Source organism: Numenius arquata, chromosome 5, assembly GCF_964106895.1.
Source record: "Numenius arquata chromosome 5, bNumArq3.hap1.1, whole genome shotgun sequence".
Taxonomy (NCBI): domain Eukaryota; kingdom Metazoa; phylum Chordata; class Aves; order Charadriiformes; family Scolopacidae; genus Numenius; species Numenius arquata.
The window spans coordinates 100,945-120,429 of NC_133580.1; the positions used below are offsets into that span (position 1 = coordinate 100,945).

General features: G+C 60.2%; 2 protein-coding genes across 2 annotated transcripts; both read right to left on the reverse strand.

Annotated features, from left to right (window-relative positions):
- Positions 1-162: 162 nt before the first annotated feature.
- CCNB3 (cyclin B3) lies at positions 163-4,063 on the reverse strand. Its single transcript, XM_074148073.1, has 11 exons — positions 3,971-4,063; positions 3,807-3,890; positions 3,539-3,657; positions 2,928-3,009; positions 2,490-2,588; positions 2,271-2,363; positions 1,876-2,013; positions 1,313-1,468; positions 857-1,006; positions 547-677; positions 163-396 (listed from the first exon to the last, which is right to left on the reverse strand). Exons 1-11 carry the CDS (start codon positions 4,061-4,063, stop codon positions 324-326), a joined length of 1,218 nt encoding a protein of 405 aa, XP_074004174.1. The 3' UTR covers positions 163-323.
- Positions 4,064-8,736: 4,673 nt separating this feature from the next.
- Positions 8,737-18,103, reverse strand: LOC141465078 (protein eva-1 homolog C-like). Its single transcript, XM_074148271.1, has 8 exons — positions 18,022-18,103; positions 14,862-15,061; positions 11,164-11,287; positions 10,800-10,952; positions 10,491-10,634; positions 10,261-10,332; positions 9,818-9,907; positions 8,737-9,122 (listed from the first exon to the last, which is right to left on the reverse strand). Exons 1-8 carry the CDS (start codon positions 18,101-18,103, stop codon positions 8,737-8,739), a joined length of 1,251 nt encoding a protein of 416 aa, XP_074004372.1.
- Between the last annotated feature and the right edge of the window lie 1,382 nt (positions 18,104-19,485).

The following is a 19,485-nucleotide window of genomic DNA, read 5'->3' on the forward strand; positions in this document are numbered from 1 at the left end:
GATGGCGACCTGGCCCCTTCCAGCCTTCACCCCTCAGCTCTCACCCCCCTTTCCTGCTCCCCATCATGCAAGCCCCTCCACTCACCCTCTGCCCCAACACAGCTCCAGGGCTCCGTGTGATCTCTGCTGCCATTCCCTACCCCAGCAGCTGCCACCAGTGTACAAGACAAACATAACATTTTATTAACAACTCCACATGACTTTTTTTTCCCCCCCCCCTCCTCCCCTCCCTCTCCTTCAGTTAAAATTGCTATTATTTATGTACATGGTGCTCCCCTGCCAGAGAGCACCCAGCTATTTACAGGCTATTTACAGAGTTGAGGCTAGCAGCTCTTCAGTATCTCCTCCAGCTTGAGCATGTCCATGGGGGTGACTTTGGCGACCTCAAAGAAAACCCTAGAAGGAACCACGTTGGCTTAGAGCTCAGCCACAGCCCCAACACCCACCAGTGCGCTCCCCAGCTCTCCGTAGCACCCAAGGGTGTGGGCTGGTGGTGCCACCCTCTGCAGAGGGGACAGGCACAAGACAGAGCTCCCTGATCCTCACCTGTGCGAGTACTTGGTGTGCACAGCCTTCAGCTTGTCGCGGGGCTGGTACGTCAGCAGGAAATTCAGCTTCTTCACCAGGGGATGCAGGTCCTGGGAGCGGTACCCGCTGTAGTACTCCAGCGTGGGGGTCTGCAGAGGGACAGCAGGGTCCTCTTGGTAGTGGTACAGCCACCATCTTCACTCTCCAGCCCCCCAAATCTGAGCGTAGCTACAGAGCATCACCCCTACACTCCAGTCCTTCCACTCCTGCATCCCCTTGGTGGTTCCCAGTGTGTCTCGGGGAGACAGGGATTTGTGCAGGCACTTACCCAGCCACCAAGGTTCTTCATGGTGAGTGCCAGCAGCAGGCAGCTGGCAGCCAGCTTGGAGGGGCTCTCCCGGGCATAGTCATACTCCTGCAGGGTCATCTCGCAGAGGAATCGGGCCAGCGTCAGAGTCTCCATGGTGGCACGGGCGCACTACAGCCAGGCAGACAGGGAAAGGATCAGCCTTTTGAGCAATGCTGCCCCTCCTCCCACCCACCCCGCCAACCTTTTTGGGATCTAGAGCGCTGCCCCTGGGGTGCAGGACACAGATCCCACACCCCCAGCCTGCCACAGGCCAGCATCTTCACCTCTCAGCCCTGTCACATGGGGCCTGGCCAAACCCTCCTTGGTGCCAGCTGGGAGCCCATGGCCCTGGGGATGCAAAAGCCACGCCAAGGAGCCAACACAAGGGGGGTCTGCAGGCACCTTGACACCAGCCTGCCCACCTGCTGCACCCACCTTGGCAAAGCGTCGCAGGAACCGGTAGGCAATGGGGATGTTGATGTCAAACTTGAGGGTGCTAAGGATGCTTATCTCCATAGCAATGAGCTCTTCCCGCTTGTAAGCATCGTCACAGATGTAGAGGAAGTCATCCACGCATGGTGGGCACCGCTCCTACCGAGACACAACTGCTCAGCACCCTAACACGGACTCATCCCAGCAACACTCAGGAAAGCCCACCAGTCCAGTGGGGCTTGTGTGCCTATTTTTCCCCCAAGCCCTTGGTTCTAACTCCAAGCCTTGCTTGCATGAGGTGAGCTCAGGTGTCCTGGTGGCCTCTGCAGTGCAGAGCCAGGTCTCCAGTGACACCAGGAGACAGGATCCAGCCTACCAGGACAACATTCCCAGCCCTTCAGATAGGGGAGGTAACATGAGGACAGACAGACAGACGTACTGCCCCAGTAACTCTCAGGGCAGTGGCCTGGCACTATGGGGACCTGGCCTTCTCCAACAACCCCTGGGGACCAGTGAGGCACAACTCCCTCTGACCCAGCATCCCCAGACAGAGCAGGACGAGTCACCTCAAATTTGGAAGCGATGAGGATGGCGGTGGAGCCGATGAGCTGCAGCTTGTCCCTCATGCTCACCACCTCCACCAGGTAGTGGTCCACCAGCTTCACAGCCAGGTACAGCGTCTCGTGGTTCAGCTCAAAGTTCTCCTGCATGGGTGCAGGGAGGGGGATAGGAGGGGGTGTCAAGCAGAAGCTAAGCTCACCTGGCCCTCCTGCAGGTCCCCTCACCAGGGGCAAGAGGTGCCCATGGGGCCAGGCTTGAAGGGAGGGATGCGAGGGGAAGGGGGAAGGTCAGCTCTGCACTGGCGACACTCGCAGGAGCCTCTGCGAGCATACTGAGGTCCCTCAAAGGCAGGGTGGGGGCTGCTCTGCAGAAGACCATGGCCCTCCCCATGCCCACCTACCTGCACCTCCACCATCCAGTCCACCAGGATGGCACGCATGTCCCCGCTGATGTCTGGCTGCTTCTTCATGTAGTCAGGGAGCATGAATTTCTCCTGCCGAGGCACCAGCTGTCAGGGACTCACTGGACACCACCACTCTCAAACGAGCCCCCTCCCACCCCATGCATGGCCACCCCTTCCCCAGACAGGGTTGCCAGCCCCTGGCCAGGCATCACCCACCTCTCTTCCCCGCATGTATTCAAAGATGTCCTTGGCGTACTCTGCATTGGCATAGGGGTCACCCAGCTGCTCCTTGTCTACGTCCTCCACTGCTGGTAGCTGGTGGGATGGAGGCAGCGGTAAGGGGGAGACCTCAACCTCTGCAGGTGCTGGTCACCTCTTCAGGGCAAGGCTGCTGCACCCCTGACCCATTGTCCCCATCACTCTGCAGCCCCCACCCCACCCTTTCCCATGGGAGATCTTTTGAAAGAAGAAGGTGGGGGGGTCTGGCTCCCTCCCCAGCTTCCTATCGCACTGGCCCATGTATCTCCAAGGTCCAAAGCACTGCCTGGTGCCCCAGTATCACCAGTGGCAGACGCAGACCAGCGCCATCAGGATGAGCCTGGGGGCCAGGCTGCAGGCCAGGGTCCCTGCCCTCTCCTCGGGGGGCTTCTGTACCTGTGCAGGCACTGGCTCCTCTGGCACGGGATCCTCCTTGGGCTTTGCAGGAGCCTCTGTTGGGGGAGTTTTCTTCATTGACCTGGACAGGAGAAAAGTGTAAGTCATTGCTGGGAGGAGGCCACATCTCCTGGCTGAAAGGGGTTCTCCAGAGCCCCTTGCTGCTTCAGAAAGGGGATAAACCACCCCTAAAACACCCCCATAGAGACTCTTAGAATCATTTAGGTTGGAAAAGACTTTTAAGATCGTCAAGTCCAACTGTAAACCTGACACTGTAAAGTCTACCACTAAACCATGTCCCTAAGTGCCACGTCTACACGTCTTCTAAATTCCTGCAGGCATAGGGACTCCACCACTGCCCTGGGCAGCCTGTTCCAGTGCTTGGCAACCCGTTTGGTGAAGAAGTTCTTCCTAATATGCAATCCATACCTCCCCTAGCACAACTTGAGGCTATTTCATCTACTGTCTGGCCTCCCCACCTGGCTCACGGTCTCCATCATCCAAAGGAAGCCCCCACCTCTGCCTGTTATTCCCTATGGGGCAGGTTTAGGTCTGCAGCATCCCTCCTGCCCCAGTCTCTGTCCCTGTCCCCATCTCTCTTGGCTACTCACTTTTTCAGGTTGATCTCATTGTTCTTGGCCACCCCCAGGGCAGCATGGGCCTTCTGTGCTTTGTGTGGTGCCACTTTCAAGGCCTCCTTCTTCCCAGCCACCACCTGGTTCTTGTGAGCCTGTTTGGGTGAGAATGGGGGCGTACAGAAGGGTGCGCAGAGGGAAGCGAGGTGTGCTCTGCAGGGAGACCTCTCTTCCTGCTGACAGGGCATGGGACATCCCAATTCTGCCTACTGGGGGGAAAACCCAGCCCCACAGAAGTACTCACATTGGTGATGTCCCCGAATGCCGACCTCTTCTTGGGCCCGCCCTGAGGTGAGGATGGAGACCTCTTGGCCTGACAGCTCTCCTCCTGCAACAGAGGCTGTTAGAAGATGGGGGGCCAGCTGCCCCACAGGAGCCCTCCCATTCCTCACCCGGCTGGGGACTCACCTTCTCGGGGTTGGCATTCTCCAAAGCAGAGCGCACCTTGCCTGCTCGGGGCTGCTTGGTGCTCAGCACCTTGGCACTGCGTGGCAATGGCATCCTCTCCCTTGGCCTCTACGAGCAAGCCTGGGGCAGAGCAGAGCTTGATGCAGGGGGGCTGCCTGCCCCAGAGACACCCCAAAGGCCAGGGCAGAGCTATGGGACACTTGTCCCTCCTGGGGGAGCACATCAGGGACAGATCCCAGCCCTCAGCATGGCAGGCAGATGGTGCCCAGAGAAGGGTGCAGATCTGGCTGAGGGGTGCAGGAAAGGTTGGTGTTCTCCTCCCTGAGGAGGGGGGGACACCAAAACCACCCTGCTGGAAAAATGGGGGGGGGGGGGCAGTTCCCTGCTCCCTGTATTCCAGGGAGGGACATAAATGCTCCTGCTCCCTTACCCCAGGGTGGGGAAACGGGCTCAGGGATACCCTCGCACCCCCGGGGAGCCCCCAGAACAGGAGACTGCGCCCCTGTGCGCCCCCGGGGCACGAGCTTATGGAGGTGCGGGGGATAGACACCCTCCCAGGAGAGAAGGGCTCAGCCTTCAGGGGACCCCCCCCGAGCAGCCACTCCGCAATCGCAGTTCCCGGGTCCCTGTACCCTTCTCCAGCTCCAGGGTATCTTTCCCCCCTCCCCCCCCAACCCCGGTCGTCCCCGGTCCCGGTCGCGGTCCCCGCTCACCTGCGCCGCCGCCGCTGCCGCACAGCCAGGCCCGGATCTTTTGAATGTAGCAGTTCGGTAGCGGCCGGCCAGCACTGGCCGAGCGTTGCCCAATCAGAGCGCGGGGCGGGGACAGACGGTGGCCAATGGCCGAGCTTGCAGAGATACGGTTGCTAAGGGGCAGGGCGGCAGGGTTTAAAATTCAGCCCCGGCGACCAATGGAAGGGAGAGCTTGCGGCGGGGGCGGGGCGGTCCGGCCGAGACGGGCGGTGATTGGTGGGCCAGGTTGCCGTTTAAACCCGTCTCGCGGGGGCCGCTGGGGGGGTGTCATGGCAGCCAGCAGGCTTGGAGCCGCTGGAGGAGCGGCCGCTACCCGCTACCGTGCCCTGGTGGGACCGGGCTCTCTGGGGAAGCAGCCACAGCTTTCCCACACTTCATGGAGGGGATAGCGCCTCCACGGGGGCCTCCATCCCGGTCTGCTGTCCTCTGCCTGGGCTGTGGGTCACCCCTCGGCCCCCCAGGCACCGGGTTTGGGGACAGGGTGTACCCGGGCTGGCCACGCAGCTCCTGAGGCCCAGTGTCATAGAATGATAGCGTGGTTAGAGTTGGAGAGGATCTTAAAGATCATCGAGTTCCAACCCCCCTGCCATGGGCAGGGACACCTCCCACCAGACCAGGCTGGTCACCAGCCCAATGGGTGATGTACATGGCTTAGAGAACGCTGCCAAAGGTATCGGCAGAAGTGGTTCTGGTGTGATGTTGCGCCATTTAACAAAGTGCAGTAACAAGTTTTGCTCTGTTCCTGTACTGTACAGTCGTTCGAACGATGATTCAAAACTACCAAGGCAGAATCAAAGTTGCCAAGGCACAACTCGGGGTTACTGTAATGCAGGGCTCTGCGGCATTGACTGCTCACCAAAGCCCTGCCTTCAGTGAGAGCTCGCTCTGCGTCGAGGAGCCACCGTGAGGGTATCCCAGCTCATGGGGGATCACCACCATGCACCCCGCAGCCGGGCAGGGGGAGCTCGGAGAAGGCACACTTTGGCTGTTGTATTTATGGGATAAAGTTGTTGGCTCGAAGCAAAATGACAAGTGATGGGAAAGGTAGGCATGAGGTACCCACAACTTTGTTCCTTGCTAAACGAGTCTTGGAAAACCTATCTACTTCTCATGTGTTAATGGCATGATTGGTGTTCCAAGCTCATATGTGTCAGTGCTCACGGTGCCACTGCTCCTTTGTGGGTTTTCAGAGAACAGATTGGAACCAGCGGAGTTCCCGTGTGGGCAGGATCAGTCCCTTCTCCTCGCTGCCAGGCAGAACACTGTGTACGGGTGGCTCTGCCACGTCTCCAGCAGAAAGACCTGGGGCTGTCGACAGCCAGGAGCAGCAGAATGGCTTTGGGATGCGGCATGGCTGAGGGGTGTTCACAGGGCGGTGGAGGTTTAAACCCGGGTCCCACAGATCCCAGGTACATTTGGTCCCCAAAACCAGCCCATCTTATTTCCTCCTCGGCACCTTGTCCTCTCCAGCCCCAGCGCCCCTGGTGCTGCTGCTGCTGTCCCTGGCCTGGGAGCTCCCCGAGGTTCACTCGCTGTTGGTCTGGGATCCTTGTGGGATCCAGGTGTCTGCCTCTATGGGAAAGTAATGGAAGATTGGCGAGGAGGACTGTAAACACACTCAAGTGACTCGCATGTGGGGTGCTGGAAAACACATATATCACACTAAGTGTTGTTTAGTTTTGTGTGCTCAACAAGTAGAACATCTGCACTTGGGTAACACAGGCCTGGGATGGACTCAGGGGCACCTTATGGAACATGCCCGAGATTCCTGCCCTGCTGTTGAAGAGATCAAAGCACAGCGGAAACCTCTGCCTGCCCAAATCCTTGAAATACAGGCCAGAACAACAAGTGTGAGCTCTCGTTCTCTCAGTCCCTTGCTCACAAGGACTGTCTTGCTCATAAGGACTCTCTCCCACTCCGCAGTGCCTGCATCACCTGCTCGCCTGCCTCTGCCCGGGTGCTGCTTTGGAGATTCCCAGATCCATGAGGTATTGAGACTAAGTTTTTTCTTTGCCTTTAATCCATGGTTTTGTGGTTGTTCCTGCGTCCTGCCTGCATCGGCTCACACTCTCCTTGCATATGTTGGGGCAGTGCACATTCCAGCCAAAAATACAAGTTGGGTGCATACTCACCAGGCAGAGCTGGGACACATCCCACTGCCAATGGAAACATGGTACATCAGCGTGTGGGATAAGATCCCCAGCCAAAAACCCCCATCCAAATCTGCCTGCGGCTCTGTGGGCGCTTGGGCGAGCTGCCCACTTTGGGATGGGTCTACATCTGCCCCTCCTGCCCAGGCTTGGCAGGGGGAAGCCAGCTTTTCCAGTCCCTGGGGTGCTGGTGCTCCTTGGGAGGCTCTCGGGAAGCCCCTCGGCGGGGCCTGTGGCTCACACCACACGCGCCAAAATCCCTCCCGGCCGTCAGGGGGTAATGGATGAAAGAGCAAGAAGTGGGCCCTGCAAGGTGAACGTCGTGGGTCTGCAGCAGAGGTTGTGCCAGCTGAGTCTGGTCTCAGTCCTGCCTGTTATCTAGGGATGCTGGGGGCCAGTTTGAGGTGAGAGCCCCCTAAACTCTCCTTGGGCTCCGGCATCCCTCAGGTAGGACACTGGGAGAGCATCCACCGCTGAGCACGGCGCAGCTCTGGCTGCAGAGGTGGGGCCGGTGCCTCCCCGGCCCCCTGCAGAGCACCAACATCCCCCACAGCCCCCTCTCGCTGCGCCCAGCCCAGGCGCACATGTGCGGTGGTGGATGCAAAACCAGAACCCGCTACCTGCTGTCTCAAGAGCATCGGTGCCTAGAGTGTCCCTGTGATGAGAAGAGCTGGGTTGCTGCTTCCATCCAGCCTCTTCCCACAGCTCTAAGGAGTCCACGCTGCCCTCTGGAGCTGGAGCAGCCCCAGACCCAGCCCAGCTCCCTGGCACCGTGGGGCTGCTGAGAAACCTCTCTGCATGGCATCTGGGCACGTTCGCTTACCAGACTGAGAGCCTCAGGCCCAAGAGAAGGAGCAAGGGCAGGGAAGCATCTTTCATGGGACCCACACAGACTGCTTTTCCCCCCTTTCCCTTCCCCAGGCTAAAACCTTATCCTTTCCCAAGCTAAAACAGGCCCAACTTGTTGCTCCCCGTGGCCCAGCGCCAGCAACACCTGTGGCAGGCAAGGAGCTGATCTGCACAGGGAGGGCTGAGATTTGCTGCTTCCTTTTTCCTCCCTTTTCACTATTAATGGGAGAGGTCAGGGAGGGACAGTCATGTCTGTGAGCTGTTGCATTTATTTACTGGAAAAAGCCCCAACAAGTTAACCCTGGGGCTCTCCTGCCGGTGGGGGAAGCATGAAGGAAAGTGCAGAACTGCACAGGGTGACAGAGCTTCCGAGTGCCTGCAGGGAGGTGACAGCCAGCACTGTGCCAAGCTGCCGGCTGCCCCAGCCCTGGGGTGCCACTCCCCTGGGGATACCAGGGCTGCAAGGGATGCAGCGTGGTAGGGCCACACTGGGTGATGCTTGTGGTGCTCTCCCACCCACTCTGCCTGCACCCCCCTCGCATCCTGGCCATTCCTGCATCTCCGCCGCTGGCACGCTGCCTGAGTGCTGCCGGGTGTTTGCCACACCAGGGGTGGAAGCCAGCACCTAAGAATAAAGACGAGCAAACAGCCTGGAGAGACTCAGGGTGGGCTCTGCGTGGCTGAGCGGGGTTAAGGACTAGAGCCAGCTGATGCGAGCCAAGAACAGGGAGGTTAGCTTAGCGTTAGCAGCGTGTTGGCGGCAAAGGAGCCAGCGGCCCCATGAGCCATCCTGCAGCCCGCCCCTCATCACACCGAGGGACCTCATCTTACCCCCGGGTTAGAAGTTTCCAGGCTAGTGGAGCAGTAGGTTGATGGCCACACTGGGGCTGCCGTGGCCCTGCTGCCACTCGGGATGCCCACTCACCCTGAGGAGCCCTAACTCTTGTGTCCCTCCAATGTTGGATCCCACTTAGTCTCTGCTCCCCACTGCTCTCTGCCCATTTTCTTTCAGTTCTTATTTGGTGGCTGATTTGATCTTTTGGATAGCATACGGGCTCGACTCCTTGGGCATCCAGATCTCCTCCCCAGCGCGGCCCTGGTGCTCCACTGCTCCCTCCATGGCTGCTGTCAGCTCAGGGCCGAAGATGCTGTCGGTGGCCCGGTAGGTGCAGGTGAGGCGGCGGAAGGAGGAGTCCGAGGAGCTGTCATCAGGAAGGTCTTCGTCCTGCTCGTCCCGCAGCTTGGTCCTGCTCAGCTCAGAGCTGCTCCCCAGCTCCGTGTCTCTGAGAGCCTCCCCCACCTCCTGGAGGAAGGTGGTTTTGGGGCTGATGATGCACAGCAGGAGCATGAGGCCTCCCGAGACCCCGCAGAGAAAGTAGAGGCCAACTTTCTCTGGGACACCTGAAGGGTGAAGAGCAGAGAGACACTGGGGTACAAACTACCTCCACAGCCTGTGGGGGTACCACTGTCTGAAAAACCTCCTCTGCCGGGCACATGGGAGGAAGAGGAGGGGAGCAGGGATGCCCTCAGCACCCAGGTTGCAGGAGCAGGACAGACCCTGCCCTATTGATGGTGGCAGCGTCACCCAGAGCTTCATCAGCACCCACCAGTGTCCCGAAATGCCCCTTTTCCTATAGGAAACCCCCATTGGGATGCAGGGTAGGCAGCACAGGGGGATGAATCATCTTGCCAGGGATTTAGATGAGTAATTTCCCCTGGCAAGGGAAATTTTTTCTTGCGGAGGGGTGCTCTCCATCAGTGCCCCTGCAGACAGGGCAGGAAGGAAGGAGACCCAGCGAGTAATTCAGCTCGTCAGAGAAGGAAGGTCTGCAGGCAGGACCACAGCAGCACTGCGACCGGTGATGCTGCAGGATCTCGGGGGTCGTTCAGCCTCCAAGCTCCTGCCCTATGCGGTTCCCCCTCAAACCCAGCATGGGGCTTGGCGCCCTTCTCTCTCACATACCTGCTGACCCTGTGGAGGGATCTGGCTGCCTTCAAGCCCCTGGCTGAGCATAGACCATCACGGGACCTGAGCCACCCTCCCAAGCCCATCCCGCTCCCCTGGGTGCTGCGTGAGAGCTGGGGAGGGCACGTACCCCAAAGGTGAGCAAAAGCTGTCAGGGAGCTAGTAAAAATCATCCGGTCTTCCCGGAGCCTGGAGAACCTGGGCCCTTTGTACCAGCCACCTGCAGCGAACAAGGGGATGCAGGCTGAGACGCGAGGTGCTCCCCAGCACCCCGCTGCCTGGCTGCCTGCCCTGCCTGCCTGCTGCCCCACGCCACGCTCCTTCCTTCCCGCACAGGCTCCTCTGCCCACGGGGATGTTCCCTGCGGGTCCTCCTCTCCCCTGCTCCCAGCAGACCACATTTCTCCAGCCCCTCAGACATGGGCACCGACCGACGGGCAGCTTCAGTCACGGGGCAGTGATGCTGGGATGGAGCTGCAGGGCTCCTGCCGGCGGGGGTACCACGGAAGAGGGGGTTCACATGGGTGCTGACACGATGCTGTACCGCTTTTGGCATAGCCTCCCCCCATGTTACCGTGCATGTAGTCCGAGAGCAGGAAGGGGTCAGAGGTGTCCGGGCCCACCTCCTCCAGCAGCTGCTTGGGCACTGCAAGGAGAGCACACACCGAGCATCACCGCTCTGCTCATCCCCAGCAGCCCCCTGCCTCCCCAGGAGCCCCGTGCCCCTGCCAGCATGGCATGGGGTGGGCACAGCGGGGGCTCAGCCGGTGGGCCCCCTGACCCAGCCCCGTGGGCGGCTCTCACCGCAGGTGTAGGAGACTCGCAGCTGTTTCTTCATGCCAGGGAGGCACGGGTCCCCGAAGGTGGCTTGGTCAGCAGCCACGGTGCAGTTCCCCTTGCGGTGGCACTTCTTGGAGACTCTCCGCAGGGCATCCGGAGCCAAGCACTCTGCAAAGACACAGGGCATGGACCCGCAGGCAGACCTGCCTGCCCCTGCCCACCAGGCACCAGCTGCCTGGGGCCAGAGGCACAGGTACAGCCCAATACCATACTTGTGCCATACTCTCTGCATGGACCCTGGCCCCATTTCTGGCTTGAACTGTTCCGGTGTACCTATATGGGGTCCCTCAGTGTTCAGGGCATCGCACTCTGGTTTGCCCCTCAGAAATCGTCCGTAATTTGCAGAATAAATGGCCAGGACGGATTTTGATCGGCACTGCAGCCTCAACTTGTCGTTCTCACACACAGTCTTGACCCGATGGTTCCCTGGGGAGTGACACTGCAGAGTGTCTCAATGCATCCCAAATCACCTGCAGCCCCTTCCTCCCTTAGCCCAGCCCAGTGTCTGGGAGCTGCCAGGGCAGGCTGGAGGAGGGCTGCGAGGTACAGGAGCAGCTTGGCTGCCCCTCTGCCCCTTCCCGAGCAGCTGAGGCTGGGTAAGAGCCCAGGCAATGTTGCTCAGAGCCCTCCACCTCACCTGGGCGACACTTGTAGGATGCGATGAGGTATTTGTGTGTCCCAGGGCATGGGTCCGGGCCAAAGACTTGGCTGTGCACGGAGAACTGGCACCACTGCTGGTCCTGGCACTCAGAGAGCAGCTTCTGGAGAGCAGAAGAGCAAAACAGGACAGATATGAAGGTGGGCGAGGAGTCCTGAGGTTGCTCTCACCTCCTCTCCCTTGGTGCCATCACCAGGCTCAGGGAAATGGCCTCCCACCTGGCAGAGGTGTCCCGTGGCTGCTCGCACCCCCGCTGCAGTCACCCCGCTTCGTGTGCCGGTTCTTGAACCAGTTCCTCCCCTGCACCCACGCAGAGCTGTGTGCCAGCCCGGTTCTGCCGGTACCTGTGCCAGCAGGCAGGCCAGCACTGCACCACACCACGTGCATGCAGCACCTGCACAGGCGTGCACACTGACACAGCTCCATGCAACACTCTCGGTGTGCACACCGACAGAGCTCTGTGTAACACCTGCACAGGTGTGCACACTGACACGGCCCCGTGCAACACCCACACAGGTGTGCACACCGACAGAGCTCTGTGTAACACCTGCACAGGCGTGCACACTGACACGGCTCCGTGCAACACCCACACAGGCGTGCACACCGACACAGCTCCGTGTAACACCCGCACACTCCGACACAGCCCCCGGGGCTCCGTGCGATGCTCGGGCGCGGCCACAAGATGGGGACGGGGGTTCGCACCACCGGGCGGCTCGGGCAGGGACCGGGGTGGCCGTGTCCGTGTCCCTGCCAGCCCAAAGGCGACGCCGCCAGACCCGCGGGGTGGCCCCGGCAGGGGTCTCCCGGCAGCCTGGGCTTGGGCTGGCGGCGGGGAAGTGGCCCCCCGGCCCCAGCAGCAGCAAACCCTCTGCCCGGGCAGAGGCTGCTGATGGCAGCGGTGGCAGGGCCATGGCTTATTCCTGACCCTCGGTGCTGCCCCTCTGGGAAGTTGCCCTTCCACTCGGGCCCTGGGATCCCCCCACCTGAGACGATGGAGCCCCATTTCATGTCTCCTTCCCCTCCTCTGTCCCTGTCCCCGCCGGACCAGCACAGGCTGAGCCTCCTCTTGGTCTCCACCGGCTGCTAGACGTGAAATTTGAGGAGGAAATGTAATTAATGTCCCTCCCCAGGTTTTGGCTAAACAGTGCTAAGCTGCAGCAGCCGCCTTGCTTTCTGCTGTCCAGACACCCCTTCTCCTCCCACAGCAGCCTCCGGGATGCAGGGAACCCAGCCCCGTGTGATCGCAGTCCCCGGGGGAGCGGCTCCATCTCACTGCAAACCTGAGCAGCAGTGACCCCGCTCACAGACCTGCCCTTCGGTCTCCAGATGTCTGTGCCGGGCCATATCCTCCACCCTCCGCCTGACACACCAGCTCTGGGACCCTGACCCTTGTTTGCAGGGCTGGCTTGGTGCCATGCCCGCATGGTGCAGCTCAGTGCTTGCAGAGCTCCTGGAACATGCGGGACACCGGGAAGGGATCTGTGGCTGGGGCAGGACCAGGCACCAAAGCCTCGTGAGCCCCAAGAGCAGGGAACTGGCCTCTCAGCTCTTGTTCCTCTTGTCCTGCTCCAACGTTCCCCTTCCCCACAGGCAGCTGCACGCAGCTGGGTTGGCTGCTGTTTTGCCCCAGCTCCAGCAAGAGGCTGGAGCAGGAAAAGTAGGACATGAAACCCTGTCCCTACTGAGGGACCCTCCTGCTGGCCCCCACCATGCATCCTGGCTGCCCTGGGTTTGTCAGAGCCTGGTGGCCAGGAGCGAAAGGCGGGCACGGTGCGTTGCCCATCACACCTGCTCTCCTGCAGCCGGTGAGTGCAGCATCTCCCCAGCTATGGTCAGAGCCAAGGAGCTGGACCAGTGATCTGCAGCTGGGGCCAAGGAGCGTTGCCCGGCAGAGCAGGGTTCGAAAAAAGGCAATGATCAGGTTTCACTGAATTTCACTGAATTTTTAGAGTTGGAAGGGACCATAAAGATCATCTAGTCCAACTCCCCTGCCGAAGCAGGATTGCCCAGAGCATGTCAGAGCATGTTACTCAGGACTGCATCCAGGCGGGTCTTGAAAATCTCCAAAGAAGGGGACTCCACACCCTCCCTGGGCAGCCTGTTCCAGGGCGCTGTCACCCTCACTGTAAAGAAGTTTCTTCTCATATTTGAGTGGAACCTCCTATGTTCCAGCTTGTGCCCGTTGCCCCTCGTCCTCTCACTGGCAACCACTGAAAAGAGTCTGGCTCCCTCCTCCTTCAAGCCACCCTTCAGATACTTATAAGCATTGATAAGGTCTCCCCTCAGCCTTCTCTTCTCCAGGCTAAAGAGTCCCAGCTCTCTCAGCCTTTCTTCATAAGGGAGATGCTCCAATCCTTGAATCATCCTCGTTGCCCTTCGCTGGACTCTTTCCAGTAGTTCCCTATCCCTCTTGAATTGGGGAGCCCAGAACTGGATGCAGTATTCCAGTTGTGGCCTCACCAGTGCAGAGCAGAGGGGGAGAATGACTTCCCTCGACCTACTGGCCACACTCTTCCCTATGCAGCCCAGGATTCCATTGGCCTTCCTGGCCACAAGAGCACACTGCTTGCTCATTGTCATTTTTCTGTCTACCAGGACCCCCAGATCTTTCTCTTCAGAAATTGACTCCAGCAGGTCCACACCTAACCTGTGTTCCTGCAACTACAAGGCCAACTCCAGCCCTGGAGGAGGGACAGGCCAGTGTAGCCCCCGGAAGATCGGGCTCCAACGTTCAGCCGAGGCTGAAGTTGCTGAGAACTGGAGGAGTCTGGCTGGCAAAGGACAGGCAGAATGAGCGTTATTGCTCTCCTTGCTCCCTCCCGCGTGACTGCTGTGATGCCCGGGCTGGGTTGCTGCCAGCTGCAACAGCCTGTCTGCTCCACAGCATCCCAAGGCCAGGGATGTGGAGGCCACCCATACTGGTGTGGAGAGCCAGAAGCCAGGGAAAAGCTGCAGGATGCCAAGGGACATCCCTCCCAGCTCCTCTCTGCCCCATTCCTCAAGCTGCTCATGATGCCTCATGTGGGGCTGGTGGAGGGCTGATGTCTTCACCAGGCACAGGGTTTTCCCTCAAACACAAAGCAGAATCAAGCACAGCCACAGCATGGAGCAGGCTGCAGAGCTTCTGCAGGAGCCCAGCAAGCGCTTCCTCCAGCCAGGCATCATCTTTGGAGAGGTCCCTTCCCTTCTGCCAGCCCCTGCCTTTCTCCCCTCTCCTTGTGCCAGCTACTGCAATCAACAGACCCTACTTTGGGCCTGCTTCATTAATCCACTTCTTGGGAGCTGCTAGCACGGATGGGTGCTTCTCCTGGCTGGGGAAGAGCCGAGCTCTGTTCTAACCCCAGGGGAAGCACCCGCAGCATCCCTTGGGGTCCCTGACCTGCTTCCTGAGCCCGGCACCCTGGCAGCTGCACCATCCCTCTCCTGGGACCCTGCCAGGGACTGTCCCCCATGGGATTATCCCAAAAGCCAGCTTGGGGACGTGGTGGTGCCTCCTGCCAGGTTCCTCTGGCAGGGCTGCCCCACGCTGGGACTCACCCCCTTTATGTCCCAAAAATGCTCCAGGAAAAGGACCCCAGGGGTGAATGCTGGTGGGGCATGGGAAGGCTGCACTGCCTGGCCCCACCCAGCCCAAGGAGGCAGCCCAGTGACCTGGGGACCCCCCCCCCCCCACTTACCAGGTGGGCAGTGGCGGATGAGCACTCGGTGCTCTCCTGGAAGGCATCGCCAGGGCTGGGGCAGAGGCTGGAGCTGGGCACGCGGCGCCCATAGAAGGCGCCCAGGATGCTGATGGTGGTCTTGCGAGGGCAGACGATGAGGAGTTGCTCCCCGTCGCAGGTGTGGGCTGTGTGGTTCCTCAGCACCTTGCGCAGGTACCCTGGACGGGGAGAGCACAGACAGTGTTGGCTGGAGGAGACAGCACGACCATGGCGGTGGTGGCACTTGGGCTCCTGACAGCTGGTGGCAGTGAGGATGTCCTGGGCTGGGGCATCTGCGGGGCAAGCAGGACCAGACTGGGGCCGTGGTAGAGAAGGTGGGCTTGTGCCAAATCTTACACCCAGTGTTGCAGTCAGGAGGCTGGAAAGCAGCGTGTAGTAGTTGAGCTGGTTTGCAAAGGGAGGTGAAAGGTGGAGGCAGGACAACAGGTCAGAACAATCAGGTACAGAAGAATCCCATGAGGAGTAGTCAAGGGCTTAGAGAAAAATCAGGCTTGTTATGGAGACATGGGGAAGAGAAAGCAAAGATAAGCCAGAGGTGATCACCCGGTGATGTCCCCAGAGTCAGGGAGAGGAGAATGCTTTTCTGTCACACGATGCTGAGCCGTGAGCTGGAGGAGAGAGGGGTCCAGCAGCTGCTGCGAGCTCCTGCAGTTGGGGGGGTCAGTACAGATGGGTGTGAGTCACCCACCCACTACCTGAGCCCAGCTGACCCTGGGTCTCTCTGTCGCAGAAGCCCAGCGCATTGGTGAGAACCATTCCCAGACCACAGCCTTTCTGACAGGCGCTGGCCCTTCTCTCCCTGAATTCCTGGCATGGGGTATTTCTGTCTTTTAACCCTGCCTAGTTTGTGTCCCAAACCACTCACCCTGTTGCTTTCCCTACAGGGAACAGTATGGTGGGGCTGTCCTGCCCAGCCCTTAAGAGAGTTAACACACAGCTATCAGCTCTGACTGGATTCAGCTGTGCTGGGTGAGCAACGAGGCTGTTGTAATAAAACACCAAGCTGCCGGAGTGCTCTGAGCAGGCACTGTTTGCTGGAGAAGGCTGAGGAATCAGGACAAGCTGACAAAAAACGATGTGTAGGGCCCTGGACAGAGCAGCTTGCATCAGGCCTTTGAATAAAACAAGAGCAGAGGGGAAGCATCATTTTTAGGCTGGGAGGTGGGGACAGGGCAGCCTGGTTTCTTCCTGGCAGGACCCTGGGCTGCTGGGTGAGCCACAGACCTGTCCCCAGCTCTGGGGTCCTTGGAGGGACCCGCACCCCAACCCCCCACCCGCAGCATGTCAGCCCCCCCCAACCAATACAAGAAGGTGGGAATGATGGCTTCCAGCTCCACACTTCTCCCTCCGTTCCCCCGCAACCCGGTGCCAGGCTCAGCCGCACAAAGGCCCCTTTCACCTTCCCGGCTGCCGCTAACCCTTTGGCAGCAGTGGCCAGCATCCCTCCCCGGCGATGCCTGTAGACGTGGCTGGGACCTACCCCAGCTCCGAGTTATCTGAGTTAATCCTTCCCTTGGGCACAAGCAGCCACTGGCATTTCTCAGGTCCTTTCTCCTTGCAAGCATGGGATGCAGGAGTGGGAGAGCCACAGCCAGGTGCAAGTGAGCCCTTGCTCGCCCCTCTGCACGCTGGAGGAGGGGAAAGGCAGAGGAGGGTGGATGGGAGCAGACGAGCTCTTTTAGCCAGATCAAAGCTCCAGTGAGATGCAAAGATGCTCTCTGGAGGACACAGAGCTGGATCAGTCCTGTGGGGTGCAGTGCCCACAAAGAGGGGGCCAGGACAAGCCCTGTCCTGCCCCTCTCCTCTGGTTGTCCCATGTCACAGGACACTGGAGGCTGTGAGGGGCATGGAACCCTGCCTGGGCTGCTGGTCCCCATTCTCCTTCCTCTGCACCCACAGCTGCAGCAGCCACCAGGCTCTTGTGCTGGCTCCAGAGCTGCCCAGGGCTCAACTTCTGCCTGGCACCAACTCCCAACCTACCTGCCCATCCCCGAGACGGCGGGGCTGCCCAGATCCCCCCCTGTTGGGAGAGCCCTGCGCACAGAGAGCTGAACCACATCCTGCGGATGGTGGGGGACATGGGGAGGAACAAGGAGAGAAAGGGGTTTCCCCAAATCTAGCCTGCCTTGCAGCAGGCACCCTCCTCTGCTGCCGTGCCGGCTGGCAGCACCGGGGGGTTGTATTTTAAAACCAAGGCTCAAACAGGGCCAGAGGTTTCTCCATCACACCATTTTGGAGCAGTGAGCAATTGTGAAGATGGGTTTTTTTGGGTGAAACCATGGCAAGGAGGCCATGGGCAGATTTTGCGAGTGGTTCCGGTGCCGCTGACTCAGTCCCTGACGGTGCAGTCGTGCTGTTGGCTCTGCCCAGATGAAATCACATCCTCTGCCCCGCCGTGCTCAGCGGCACCGTGCCGGGATGGAGGGTCTGCAGGGCTGCTTCTGGAGGATCCCTCAGAGGAAGGGCTGCCCTGGGAGCCCAGCCTGCCCGCACCCCTCCTGACTGTCCCAAGCACTGGGGTACATGGGATCCCAAATTCCTGCCTCAGCTACACGGATAAGGCTCATGGGTGCTGTCCCAGGGAGAGGATGTGGCCCTTGCTGTGCCCGCAGCTCCCCTGCTCACGCGTGGCTCTGGCTGGGGACTGCAGCCACCGGCTCCGGCCAGGAATGGGGTAGAGCTTCAGCCCATCTCCTCCCTCACCTTCTCCAGGGAGCCCCAGGTGCTCCGGGAGCCTTCAGCTCCACGCACCGTCCAGCACCAAGGGCATGAGCGTCATGGCCAGAAAAGTCTGGGTTCCTGGGTCTCAGGGAAGCTTGGGGACTGTCTTAAGGTTTGGGTTTTTTGCACTTCTGCCTCAAAACTGTCCAAGGGAGCATGGCAGCAGTGGGGGGAGATGCTTCCCCTCTCATACTAGGGTGATGGAACTTGCATGCAGTGTTTTCAGATCCCAGCTCTGCCATGGAGATAAAACCCCCCAGTTTTTTGGCAGACTCTCTCTGGCCTGCACTGGCTTGTGCCTTGCTTGCCCCTGCCCCACCAATTCGGCTGTTGGGTCACCCTCCCCTCACACTGGTGTGTGGTCCCCAGCATCCCTCGTGCCCGCACCCCAACTCACCAGAGAGCTCTGGGCTGGCCTCCAGCTCCACGGCCAGGCAGAGGAGGACCAGGGTTGCTGCTGGCCCCACCAGCCCGGCCATGGTGCAGCTGCTGCCGGCTCTGTGTGTCCCACCAGGCAGCTCTGCCGGTCCTCGGCGGCGGCTGGTGCTGAGGCTGGCAGTGCGGGGACAATGGCTCGCTTCTCTGCCCTGCCAAAGCGCTGGGGCGCCTGCGTGCCCGCTTTGTCTGCTCCCAGGGTAAGGGGCTGCTCTGGGCAGCTGGGACACCCTCAGCACGGGGACACCTCCCACAGGGAGGGACATGCTTCTGAAGGCGCTCCGTGGCAGGCAAGTGTGTGTCGTGCCTTGGCATCACCGTTGCTGGCAGAGAAACTGGAAGCCCCTTCCCTCCCACCTCCGTTCCCCCCGAGCAGAGGGATGGGGCTTGGCCAAGTTTCCAACGTGCCCCCCGCTTTCTCACGGACATGGCGAGGCACAAATCCGGATACACGTGTGCCCTAATCTCCATCTCAGCAAATGTCCGGCCATTGAGCGTCTGAGGAGGAAGGGAAGGGCTGCCTGCGCTGCGTCCCAAGGCGGCTGTTCCTGCAGAAGAGGCAAACCTCATCCCTGCATCAAACACCATGGGCAGGGACCTCTTTGCTGCTGCCCTTCTGCCCCCTCAGCCTCGGCAGGGCCAGATATTGGGTGCTGTGACATCTCACGAGGAGGGCACCGTGCCACCCCCGTGTCCCCTGCCCTGCAGGAGCTGAATCCCTGGCCCAGCTGGAGGGGACACAAGGGGCAGGAGCTGCTGCTCTGTGGGGCTGAGGTCAGCAGGGATGGCAGCAGCCGGCAGTGCCAGGAGCCGGCTGGGCTCAGCATCGCTCTGGCAGCGGTGGCCCGGGAGGGGTGGGGGGCCGCAGGGACCAGCACACATCACCTGAGGGTCTGCAGCAAGGGCTGGGGAGGGGGGGAGGGAGGGGTGCAAGACGAGTACCAAGCTCCTGCCTGCTGAGGGTGCTGCCATGGCCCTGCTTGGCACCCACAACACCGTTAATTCATCCCTTGCTCATGAGGACCTCAGGCAGTTTCCTGTCCACACTGGGTGGAGTTCCGAGTTCTCCAAAAGCTTTGATGGGGCAGAAAGAAAAATGCCCCCCAGCCCCTCCCAAGGAGCCGCCAGCGTTAGCCCCGCTCTGGGCTGTGCAGCAGCACCCAGGAGAAACACCTCCCTTGGGGAGACTCCTCAAGGAGCCTGCACAACTCTTTCCCAGCCCAGTCACTTCAGGGTGGATGCTTTCTTATCAGAGCTTGATTATTTTTAGGAAAGTCTGAGCTTACCCGAGCTGGGGTGGGGCTGAGCCAAGCAATCAGGATCCCCATTTTGTGCAAAGCTCGGTACCAGCTTTGGGGTCCCAAGGTGGGAGACGGGACTTGCCCAGGAGAGGAGTCAAGCCCGTGGGTGCTGGGAAGCCGCCTCT

Coding starts and splice junctions, on each gene's coding strand:
- CCNB3 (XM_074148073.1), bottom strand. CDS start 4,063: ATGCCATTGCCACGCAGTGCCAAGGTGCTGAGCACCAAGCAGCCCCGA. Junction 1,007..1,312: donor TCCTGCGACGCTTTGCCAAG/GTGGGTGCAGCA, acceptor GCCTGGCTGTAG/TGCGCCCGTGCCACCATGGA. Junction 678..856: donor TGAAGAACCTTGGTGGCTGG/GTAAGTGCCTGC, acceptor GTCCCTCTGCAG/ACCCCCACGCTGGAGTACTA.
- LOC141465078 (XM_074148271.1), bottom strand. CDS start 18,103: ATGGCCGGGCTGGTGGGGCCAGCAGCAACCCTGGTCCTCCTCTGCCTG. Junction 15,062..18,021: donor GGCCAGCCCAGAGCTCTCTG/GTGAGTTGGGGT, acceptor CTCCCCGTCCAG/GGTACCTGCGCAAGGTGCTG. Junction 9,123..9,817: donor AGCTTTTGCTCACCTTTGGG/GTACGTGCCCTC, acceptor TTCACCCTTCAG/GTGTCCCAGAGAAAGTTGGC.